This window comes from Cariama cristata, unplaced genomic scaffold, assembly GCF_000690535.1.
Source record: "Cariama cristata isolate BGI_N322 unplaced genomic scaffold, ASM69053v1 scaffold38385, whole genome shotgun sequence".
NCBI lineage: Eukaryota > Metazoa > Chordata > Aves > Cariamiformes > Cariamidae > Cariama > Cariama cristata.
The window spans coordinates 15,207-27,049 of NW_009619905.1; the positions used below are offsets into that span (position 1 = coordinate 15,207).

General features: G+C 48.6%; 1 protein-coding gene across 1 annotated transcript; it reads left to right on the top strand.

Moving 5' to 3' along the window:
• The first annotated feature begins 1,449 nt into the window (after positions 1-1,449).
• On the top strand, positions 1,450-4,581 carry LOC104157161 (left-right determination factor 2-like). The gene is given in 5 exon segments (XM_009701424.1): positions 1,450-1,651; positions 1,654-1,695; positions 2,603-2,849; positions 3,689-3,928; positions 4,242-4,581. Coding segments are annotated over 5 exon segments (1,071 nt in total).
• Positions 4,582-11,843: the final 7,262 nt, after the last annotated feature.

Here is an 11,843-nt window from a genome sequence, read left to right on the forward strand (position 1 = left end):
GGAGACAAGTTTCATAAAAGGTTATAAAGACAAAATAAGCAGCAGCAGAAGTGTTTAGTTAGGCTCTTTCAGATGGTTTTGTTGCCTTCCTCTACGTACAAACCAGGCTGCCTCGGCTGACACTTGTTTTAATAAGGGATGAACCACAACGGAGTGCCTTTGTCCTTACATCGGGTCCTCCAGCCAGATTTTCTCAGGGCACACCATTCAGCCTGGGCATTGGATGAAACTGGACCAATTTAAAATCATTTACAGACACATATAAAATCCAAAGAACTTTTGATGCTGAAGACGTTTGTATGTATGCTCAGGCATGTTATTGCTGGAGAGGATGAGAATCTGCCCCAAGTGCCAGACTTCACACTGCTATCGATCACATTTTACTTTTTTCAATTCACTTCTCCTGGGATTGGTTTCAAAAATAGACTTCTGCATCTTATGCCAGCAAAGGCCAGGGAGGCAAAGGATGTGAGCTTCAAGTTTAAAGACTGACTTCAAGGCAAACATCCAACAACCCCCCCCAGCCTCCAGGTCAGCTTCGCTCTCCAGAAACAGCTCTCTATTGTGGTTGTTAATAGCATTCAAAATATCAATATTCTTAATCCATGTTGTAGAAAAGCAGAGTGGTTTCTCATGTTCACTGAAAGGTGATCTGCCTTTATAGAAAGCTAGCTTCTTTTAAGCACAAGTGTTATGAAATGCACAGGAATCCATAAAGAGTGATGGGACATTTTTCTAAAATGTCAGGCCTGTACATCTTCTGCCTTCTGTGATTCAGAAGCAGTGTAAAAGGCCATAAACCATTCAATTGCTGCGATTCACTGCCCTGATTCACAGGCTTGATACAAATATTCAGAGATCAGAGCTGTACCTACCTCTCAAAAAAAGATTTTAAATGATTTTTTAATGCCTTGCCGTAAAGACGGACTTCCAGCTAAAGCATGACTCTCCTGATTGATATTGGCTGTTTTAGGTAGCAAGTCTCCTGTGGTAAAGATTGACCCTTCCTTTAAGAATCATATGGTGTGGTACATAAAGCAATGCATTCTGCAGATGGGTTTCCTCCCTGACCTAAGCTGAGCAGGAGACACTGATCACTCAGGGGTTTTCTGGGCAAAAGCTTACAGAGATTTAAAAAGGGATGGAAACTTCTTCCCTGTGAAGGAATCTAGAAGCTCCCCTAAACCTTCTTGTATTAACTTTGCAGTAGATGAAGGTGTTAAACTGGCATGTGTCTACTGACGGGGGAGTGATCCTTTTAAGTCCTCTGCTTCGTCCCCACTTGTGGAATTTGTTGTGCCAGTGGGACGAGGCTGGCTATAAAACCCCGGCGCAGGGAACCTCCGTCCCGCTCAGGCAGCCTGCCACCGCATCTCTGCCGAGAGCAGCCCTGGGGGGATCCCCCCTTCATCTCTGCTGAGCAGGCGGCTGCTTCGCCAACGAAGGAGGATGGATGCAAAGTTCACCCGGATGCTCTGTGTGCTCTGCCTGATTGTCACGGTCCGAGCGTTTACCCGGGAAGGGTTCAAGGAGGTGTTGTTGAAGCAGCTGGGGCTCTCTGAGGTCCCTAAACTTCATAAGAGAGACTTGGTGGATCTGGTTATCCCAGACCACGTAAAGAACAAATACATCTCCATGCTGAAGCGCCAGAGACGAGCCTGGCCGGCATCCTCAGGGGGATCCCTGGCAACGCAGGTAATGTTTCTGCCGTCACTGTCGGGAGTTCACAGAGCCCTGGGCCGCTGCCAGGAGAAGCTGCCCACGCTTGCCCACGCGGGACGGGCAGAGGCAAAACCATGGGGGGAATGAGGTTTGGGTCTGGCTCCAAGCCTGAGCTGCGTAGAAGAGGTGCATGTAACAGCATCGTAAAGATTAACATGCACTGGTAACTCCTTGCACCTGGAGAGGGGGTCCCACTGTCCTTGCAAAGGGCAGGCTGCTGCTGGAACTTGATAGAAGAGAAAAGCTTTGGTACCCAGGCAACATTTTGGGCAGGTGGAAAAATGATGTTAAAAAAAAAAAAAAAAAAAAAGTCAGTAGAAGGTGCAGACCTTGCAGGTTTTGGGTCAAAACTGCAGAAAGTCCTTTAATAGGAATCACATCTCTTTGAGCATGTTTCACTCTCTCCCGTCTCTGTTTTTTTTTTTTGTCTGGGAAAAATGTCAAGGAGGAAATCAGCTGTACAGGCACAATGGTGTCTGTACAAGGACATTTAGAGCTTGTTTCACTTTCAAAAGACGTACATAGCACCCTGGGCAGCAAATGAAAACACTTTTTCATTGCAAGTGGTGCAGTTTCCTGCTTTCATGCCCAGCGCTGCACAAAGAGTTGCGCACCTTTCCGGGTTTGCTCAATTTGGGGTCAAATTATATGGGAGATTTCTTTCCTCCAGATTGCAGAGATTCAGATGTAGGAGAAGAATTAGGGCATTTGCAAGACATTGATTCAAGTCTGCGTTAGAAAAGGTGTGTTTAGTGGCTGTCTCTGCCACAAGGGCTCAATGTAGGAGTGTGTTGTGATGATAATTGTGCATAAAAGTGTAGGGGCTTTGCTCACCAGGATGGCAATGACAGGCTGTCTTTTTTGTTCCCAACGTGCACAGGCATGGCAGGAGAAGTCCTCTACTCCGACACCGCCACGCGCCAGAACCTGATCTTTGACATGGAGGGCAGGATACCTAAAAACAGCGAAGTGACAATGGCTGAACTGAAACTCTTCAAAAAGCCTCTGGACAGAGCAAACCTGCCTGCCAAGCCGTCCCACAGGCCCGTCTCCAACGCCAGAGTCAGCGTGTACTGGGTGCAACGGCAGCACGACGGTACCAACAGGACCTCCCTGATAGACTCCAGGTAAGAAAGGGACCTCTCCTGAAGGCAGGAGTCCAGTTACGAGGTATGGGTCCTCTGGGCTGGGTTTGGGTGTTGTGTTTTTGTGCCTCCGGTCAGTCTGATGGGCTTACATCTGTAGAGTCATGCTCTATAGCCTCTAAACCCAGAATGAGTTCGTAAGAGCAGGTATTAGGTTAAGGCTGCAATATATGATGATTCATTGAAATAATTTATTTCTGTGTGAAACGTTGCCATGTGCTGCTAGGTCTTCCCCTCTAAAACCCTCCACCTGGTTCACTTCCCTCTCACTCTCTAACTCATCTGGGTTACTGGCTACCGGTAGCCTTTCCATTGGCCATTTCATTACCTAGTTTAAATAAGTAAATTATGCAAAAAGCATCTGATTCTGTAGCCTTGAGCTCTGTGGAAGTTTTACAACCCTTGAAGGCAGAATTCGACGTCAGACCAATTTTCTGGGTGGGCAGAAGCTTATGGCCCTGACGCAGCTAGGACAGGAGCAGGTGGGAGTAGTGGTGTTTACCAGGCTGTCATCACTAAACGCTGAGGCTGCATATAATCCTGCACTGTCATATTTTGGTATGAGCATGAATTAATACCTTGATATGAGCATGCACAAAGGGTTTTATTTAGCCCTTCAGTGTCAATTAGAACTGCATACTTCTTTTTGAGGTGTGAGTTAATTGCCGTGGGTGCTCATCCAGAGCGCTCAGCAAAAATTATTGTGTAATCAAGGCATGTGACAATCTACGGGAAGCAAATTATTCTGCTGCAATAACAGCACTGCGAGCCTGGGCTTTATTTGATAGATTTTTCTCTAATGCCAAGCCCTTGTCGCGCAGGCTGGTTCCTATACGTGAGTCAGGTTGGAAGAACTTTGATGTGACGCAGGCTGTGCATTACTGGCTGCGAAACAAGAGGCGGGAGCCAATGTTCCTGGAGGTCTGGATTGAAGGAGAAAGGGTAGGCAGCCATGCCTCGGAAATGGCCAAAGCTGTGCGTTTCACCTCTCAGGACCCCAAAGACAAAGCCCTAGGCAAACCTGAACTGGTGCTTTACACTCTCAACTTGGAAGACTATGGGTACGTATGAAACTTAAATCTGCACTGTCTCCGGTGTAACTTTGCCCCTGAATTATTGTACTGTGTGTGCCAACCCAGGGCGTGCAGCTCTCGCCCTCGCAAGTAAACCGCTGTGAATGGAGTTGTAGAAAGTTGCTGCTGAATCACACCTCTCCTCTTCCCATATTTGTTGTCTGAATATTCAAATGAAATGCAAGCATGGCCCAAGTTTCACGTCTCAGGGCCCGCCTGTGCTATTAACAGGAGGATTATTTCTCCCACCTTCCCGGTTTCCAGTTATGGCATCAGTTCTTGTTTCTCCCTTGGCACGCAGGGGCCCCGGGGACTGCAAGGAGGAGGCGCTGACGGGGAAGTCCACCTGCTGCCGGCAGAAACACTACGTCAACTTCCGTGAGCTCGCCTGGACGCAGCACTGGATCATCGAGCCAGCAGGGTACCAGGCTTACCGGTGCTCAGGGGGCTGCCTGCAGCCCCCCAGCCCACTGTGGCGCTTCGGCTATGGGGACCGCACCTGCGCCGTGGCGGAGAGCTCCCCGCTCCCCATGATGTACCTCGTCAAGCGGGGCAACCGCACTGAGATCGAAGCGGCTGAGTTTCCCAACATGATCGTCGAGAAGTGCAGCTGCATCACAGATGGCATGGCCCTGGTGTGAGACATAGGCAGCCAGCTGGGGATGTCACCCAGTCCCCCAATTCCCCGCAGCCTTGCCCAGAGCCACGCCGGTCCCCAGCCCCAGGGCCAGCAATAAAGGTTCTGGGGGGAACCCCAAATACCCACCTGCAAGGGTCAGCAGCAGCTGGGATGTGGGTCTCCCACATGCCCCGCTACCCTGCAGACAGGGTGCACTTAAAGGCACCGTCTATATAGATGGGCTTAGGGGAGCATCCATCTTCACATATACCTATGTGAGGGGTACCTATGGAGCCTAACGCTTCTTGGGGCCCCCTTGATGCAAGCCAGATTTCATTGAATTTGATGGAGCTGCATCCAATTTATTTCAGTCCCCACCCCGGAGTGTTGCAAACAGCTACAGGCAAAGGAGGAGCGATCGTCGCTGGGTGAAGAAGTAATGTGGGAGTTCCGGTTTTCGTTCTTAGACTCCTGGTTTTGGTCCTTGTCTGTCCAAGTCATGTTTATGGTGAATTGGAGAGCAGAAGCACTTACATGTATATATTGTACACACACACACACACACACACGTGCATATATATAGTATATGAATGTATGTATTGTCTACATACATACTGGATGTATGCATATTGTCTACATACATACATATATGTACATAAAATATTATCTAGAGCTCAAAGGAACATATATATGTGCATAGGTATCGTATGCATATACACAAATACATAAAATATTGTCTGGAACTTAAAGGATTATATTTTTGGCCCCTGCATGGTGGGCTTTGCACGGTTTTAGGCAGAATTTAGAATCCTAAAGTCAATGGGAATATTAGAACTTAGGTTCGCTCACATGAGTAACAGTTTATAGAATCAGACCCTTGTTTTTCTGGCTATGTATTACAGTTGTTTCAATTTAGGGATATTTTCCAATTTTTGTGTGCTTTCAAACTGAAAGAAACAATAAAATACAATTATTAAAGTAGCCATGTGTTTGCTTATATTTATTCTTAGGTCTAAAAATGGAGGGAAAAAACCTGTCATATTTCTGAATGTACGCCAGTGCCCAGCTCCCATAAACCTGCGCACAGTCTCAGTTACCTGTGTGATCCTGCCTGCTTCTGGTAAAGCTCATCTGCTTGGGCAGGGCCTGGGACTGGGCTGAATCGGCAGGAGGAGCAGAGCCCACAACGCCAGCCCTTCTCCCTGAGCTGCTGCGGAGTTTAAGCCAAAACTTCCTTAAAGAGAAAACCTAGAGGCATATCTGACAGGCAAGAGGTGATGCTCTCCGTGTGAGCTGCAGCAGTGCAGTGCCGGAACCTGCCAGGAATCAGCTGTAGCTGTAGTGCAGAAAGAAAAGAGCTGCCTCCCACCCCATCCCTTCCCAGGTGAAGCATTTTAACCCTGACCCTTCCTTAAGGACAGCTGACCAACACAGCCCCTGGAGAAACACAATGATAATGTAGTTTAATCCGTTTTTGAACCGTACTGAACTGTTGGTCAGGGTGTCACCAATGATAATGACTTCCACACTTCATGTCAGGCTCCTCTCCTTGGTTCATAACCCACTGAGATACCTGTGGCTCTGGGGTTGAGGTGGTCACTGCTGTCCATCTCTGTGGGATGTAGTCCCCGAGGCCCTGGCTGAACCTGCTGCTGGTGGGAGGACTCCGAAATGAGTTTGTCTGGCTAGACAGGGTGGCCATGGGCCATGGACCAGGTGAAAAGAGGGAGCCGTTGGACTCTGCAGTGGATTTGAGTCATTCATCAGGAAGACCGAGATGTCAAGGGTCTCTGTTGCCCTGCAGGACCCCAGGTCTGAGGTCACCCAAGCATCCCTGCTGTCACCTTGGCTGGTGGGTAGGCTGGCACTTTTCACTGCTGTAAACGCCTGTGGCAAAAGAAGAGCTTTAAGAGGGATTAAAAAAAGGCAGAAGCACAGACTCACAGTCACCAGCGCTGGGCTACAGCACCATGGGTTGCTGGAATCAGAATTGAATGAGCTGGATCTCTGGCCATTTCCTTCTCATGACTATGTAGCATTTATCTTAATGGCATTGGCATTCAGTTCCAGCTCCTCTCCACCCAGCTTGGGGCAGGGCATAGCCTGAAGGCCATGAGCTCAGCTATCACCATGAAGAACAAAGCCAACGAGGATTTATCTGCACAGGCTCCTGGGGAAGAAAGCGTTTGAACTGGTTCCTGCCTGAGAATGAAGAGCATTAACCCCGGCTTCCCTCCAGCCTCCAGCACTTGGATTCCCGACATCATCCCCCAGGCCTGGGAGCAATCCCATCCAGTGCTGTGGGGGCCAGGCTGCTGGGAGAAGTGGGGAGCAGAGCATCACGGCAGGGACGTGGGGCTGGGACCAGTGGGGTGGACAGGGGCTGAGCCCTTTTCTGCTCCCCTCTGCCAGGATCCTGCACCGTTCGGCTCCTCTTGCTTTGCATCTGGCTGCCTTCGCTCTGGTGTCCTGCGGACATAAGGTACATAAAAGCACGCGGTGGGTCTGTGTGGATGTGTATGACAGCTGGGGGAGATGGGGAAGGGGTGGCCAAGGAGACCCAGTGTTACTGTGGGGAGAACTGTGGGTATTGCAGTGCAGGGAGAGGGCACAAATCTGGGAGCAATCAAGCCGTGCCAGCCCTGCCGCCAGCGTGGATATTGATTTATTGCTAGGGGAGCAGCACAGATGTCGCATCATCCCCCTCCTCAGTCCCACCACCCCACTGCGTTCACAGCCCTTGAGCCCAGTGCATGGTCCCGTCCAGGGCCGAGAGCCCGGTGATAAGCGCAGAGGGGAGGCCTGGGGAAAAGCTGTAAGCATGGACAGCCTGGGTGGCTCCACACCAGGCCGGGCATCACTAACACCCATGTCTGGCATCTGGCGTCCCCACCTCTTTGCCCCTGTCTGTACCCCTGTCCCTTCCCAGCAGCCGCACGTGGGGACTCGTGGTAACACCCAGACCCTCCCTACTCTGACTCTGTGCCCAGCATCACCATCATCTGTTAAAGTGGCTGAAAAATTGAAGATTCTTAATAAAAAATCAACCGGTTGTGCTATCGTCTCAGTATGATGGATGCTGTGGCTAGTTTTTAACCCACATCTGAGTAGAAACTCCCCGTATTGGGGGGACAGGACAGTACTCCTCACACTCTAGCTGCCTTTGCAGTGAAAATGCAGCAGGCTCGGGGGTCGGGCTGATGTGGGGAAGGCTCCAGAGATTTCTACAGCACAAACTCCTAGGCAGAGGGCTGTGGATGAAATGCTGCCACACCTGAGTCTTTTACGGACATCAGCCCATGCTGCAGGAAATTATCTCCCGGCCTGTCATCTTCAATCCGAGCTGCATTTGCTATGATACCTTCTGTGTGCTACCTCGTTGCTTTTATATCGGTACAACTTGTAACACATACAAAGGCTGTCAAGCTGTCACGTTATCCTTTCCGTCTGAGCGGCACCACAGTCTCTGAGGAATGGCAGAACTTCTTACGTACCTGGCAGCAGCGTGGTTCAGCATTAACATTTATGCTGTGCTGGGAAAAAAAAAAAAAAAGGAAATGTAATGAACCACATATAAGCAGAAATGATTTCAAAAAATGTCAAGGTGTTTTAAGGCAAAACCAGCGTTAAAACGTCAGGCATCCTCCTGCACTACTGAAAGCGCAGAGGAACCAGAAGATGCTCAAGGAGAAGGAGGTGTGTGCTCTTCACATTAAGGGCTTCAACAGCGCCCTTAGTCCCACGCTTAAAGTTAAGCTCTTGTTAAGCATTCGCAGCGGCAGCGTGTCTGAGTTAAAGCTTATCGCGAGGGTGAGCTCTGACTGGCCTTCGTGGCACCGCTCACGAGATGGTGATCTGTGAGGTCCTGCGATATTTAATGGAGCTGGGCACAGGGAAATCCATTGGTCTCACCAAAGCTTTTCTTATGAGAGAGGCTTGGGCAGGACAGCAGCACTTTCTCTCTCCATCATCATTACATTTTAGAAGAGATAACAAAAGTTTCAAGCCATATTAAATGCCACTGCTAGCTGAATTACATTGCCCTGTCTCATCCTTCCACGCTTGCATTCAAACCAAGGCTGCTCTCCCGTTTTCTTTCAAAACCTATGAGAAGTTGCAGCTTTACCCTGCTGGTGAGACCTTATTTCCTCTCCCTCTCTTTTTTTTCCCTCTTTGCATTTCACAAACTCTTACCAAGAGTGTCTGACACTTTGCCTTTCAGGGCAGCCTTCTAATTGCCGGTGTAAGTGGAAAGTCAGATGCCCAATCCACATCCCAGCAAAGGTGATAATCAGGGGAGCTCCTCGGGCTTTGGCTGGGAACAGCTGGAGTCTGGGAAAGGGGAACTCGGGCAAACGGAACGGGGGAGGCGGAGATGGCGCAGGACTTTGATATTTTTAGAGGAGCCTCTTAACAGTCTCAACATCTCCTAGTTTTTTGCCATTAATTTAATGTGAAATTGGCTCCTGTGCAAAGCGCTGGATTTGCAGCTGGGACCTCAACTCCTCCGTCCATTCCCGGAGCGGGTGCAGGAGAACAGTGCACACAACATCAGCGCGTTTCAGAATAAAACGGAGTAAAAAGCCAATCACAACCGCTGCCTTCTGGGGTACAAGGGCACCCCAGAGCTGCGGGGATGCTGGGGTTTCCTGCAGCTAAACCAGCAGCTACAGAACGGCCAAAGTTTTTAACCATGGTAGGAAATAAGTTTTCTGGAGATACTGGGCACTGGAAAGCCATGCCATCAGTCCACAGCTTGCAGTATCCTCTTTGACAATTGCTGAATCCAGGCTTTTTTTTTTAAAAAAAAAAAAAGCTATTTAGTAATTTCTTTTTAAAGGCACTCCTAATGTTTTTTTGCGTTTTCCGTTTACACTTTTCCTTCTTCTAATTTTCTCAGTGATGATAAATCTGCCTCTTTGAAAGTACAAGTACCTGTATCCCCTGTCAAAATTTGTTTTCTGTTTGCTGAAAATGAATGCAATCAGTTCATAATCACTACTTCGTGACGACTGCCAACTTGCAGCCCAGCGGTCAATAACTCTATCACCCTTACGAGGTCTCCGCTCGTTACCGTATGCCGGGTACAATATCACGCAGGCCATAAGGTACCATCTCTAACCACCAGACATCATGTTTCCGCTGAGATGTATGATATTTCCAGCAGATGTTTCACAAGCCGGCTGGCTCCTTATAAACACTGCTTTTCTCTCCCAGCTAGGTCTTTCAAGAGCTTCTTGCTCCTTTTCGCTCTCCAAGTTTTGTGCAAATCCCTGATTCCTTGTGCCTGGTTGGAGACACACGGTCTCTAACGCAGCGGGGAGAAGCAGGACACTCAGCACATGGCTTCAGGCCACCGGGACCCTTCCCAAGCAGGCACAGCTGCTGGGTCTAAACCCAGACTAACCAGCCTGGATTAGCCAGCCCCAGCCCAGCCTCTAGCAGTGCTGGGAAGCAGCGGTGCCTGCCCAGTCCCTCCCGGACACCTGGAGGAGGTAGAGCAGTTGTCACCTCCCTACCTTCAGGTATGGTAATCTGCAAAGCCACCCTAATTGCTCAGCTGTAGCGATGGAAAGCAAAGCCAGCTGAGGGGGCTGTGATAACTAACTGGGCTGCAGTCGTTAACATCTCCGGTTATGTGTTTTGGAGGAACCTTTAAGATTTAAAAATAGCACCTTCCTGAGAATAGGCATCGCTACAAGCAAACCGTTAAAATGTCAGCATCCTCCAGAAAGCAAAATCTTAGATAAGAATGAATTTGGGGGGGATCAAAATCATTAATTTTGGCTGTTTCTGGAACAGGCAGAATGATGTAAACATGACCTAATGTCCCCGCTCTGCAGCAGCACCGTACGCCCGTGCACCGTGGGACAGAGCCGGGTATTTTGTTCCAAGGGCCGAGGGTTTCACCAGCGCTGCTGGAAGGGGACACGTCCTCCGCCGTTAGGTCAGTGCCACCTACAGCAGCAAGGGCAGAAGCTGTCAGACTCAGAAAACCAAAGAAATTTCTGCGCACCAGAGCAAAGCGGTGTTTAGGTCAAAAAACTGAAGTGTCTTTTTAGTAACTCGTTTATTTGTCCGTGTTGCAGAGGACCGCGTAGGCGAGGAAAATGGGAAAGGAGCCTTTTGGTTGAAGGTGGACGGCTGTTGCTGTGTCTGCTGGTGATGACCTTTCTAAACTTCCACGAGTTACTCCTCTCTATGACCTGCCCTGTTCCCTGCTATTTTTTGTGTATTATATGTACTTCCATTTCTTTCTAGGATATAGATAGATCTGTATGAGGTGAGGAAAAGCCCTCCCTCAGGCTTGTGCCAGTGTTTTCGCCAATTAATTTGTTTTAGTCAGTAACTCTGAAATGCAAGAGAAACATGAGGCAGTGCTGTAGATCTCCTAGATGTTTGAAATAAATGCATTTAAAAGGACACTTCGGAAGAATTCTCTAAGTCACATCACTTGCTTGTTGGGGAAGTGTTTCATTGGAGCATGAACCTTTTCTCTGGAAAGATGTTCACAGTTTTGGTGCATTTACAACCAGAAGCACTTTTGAAATCCAAAGCCGCATTAATCCTTGGAAAAATAAAGATACAGGCAGTGTGCTGCAAACTCTGCGTTATCCTCTGGCCCTGGACTAGAAAGATCAGCTCTATTCTGAAGCCCTTGGGGGTCCTATGGAAATAGCCCATACTACATTGGAATGGTTTCAGTTTATTTTCCTTTTTTTTTACTGGTATTTGTTGACTTCTTTCTTTTCTTGCCCAAATTCTTAAGGCTTCAAGCACTTCACCTACATGTTTCTGTTGAAGGATCAGTCCGAGTCCTGTTTGTATCCAGCTATTTTCTGAAGGACGCCCTACGGACGCGTGAAGGTATAGCATTGCCAGTGAGTGCTCGTATGGCTCTCCAGACACAGTATTGCTCGAGGCTAACCCTTTATGTGGGCATATGCCAGAGCAAGCGCTTGTTCCCGTTTAGCTCAGTAGGAGCTAAACAATTCCCAAAGAAATGTGCCAAAGTGTGGAGCTGGTTCAAGGTACACGTAAGCTGTTGTCCTCTAAGACAGATGTAGGGCCGTGCTTTTAATTCTGGCACTACTGAATACACAGTTAAACAACAAAGTGTTTGGTGCTGCTGATGGTTTAAAATATTCCAGTTCCCCTTCAACAACCAGTGTTTATTCCCTACCCCATCTAGTGCTCCCTCATTTGTGCGGGCACACATTTGTTAGAACCACATCATATGGCCCATCAGGGAACAGATCCCATTTAACAAGGAACCCACAACAA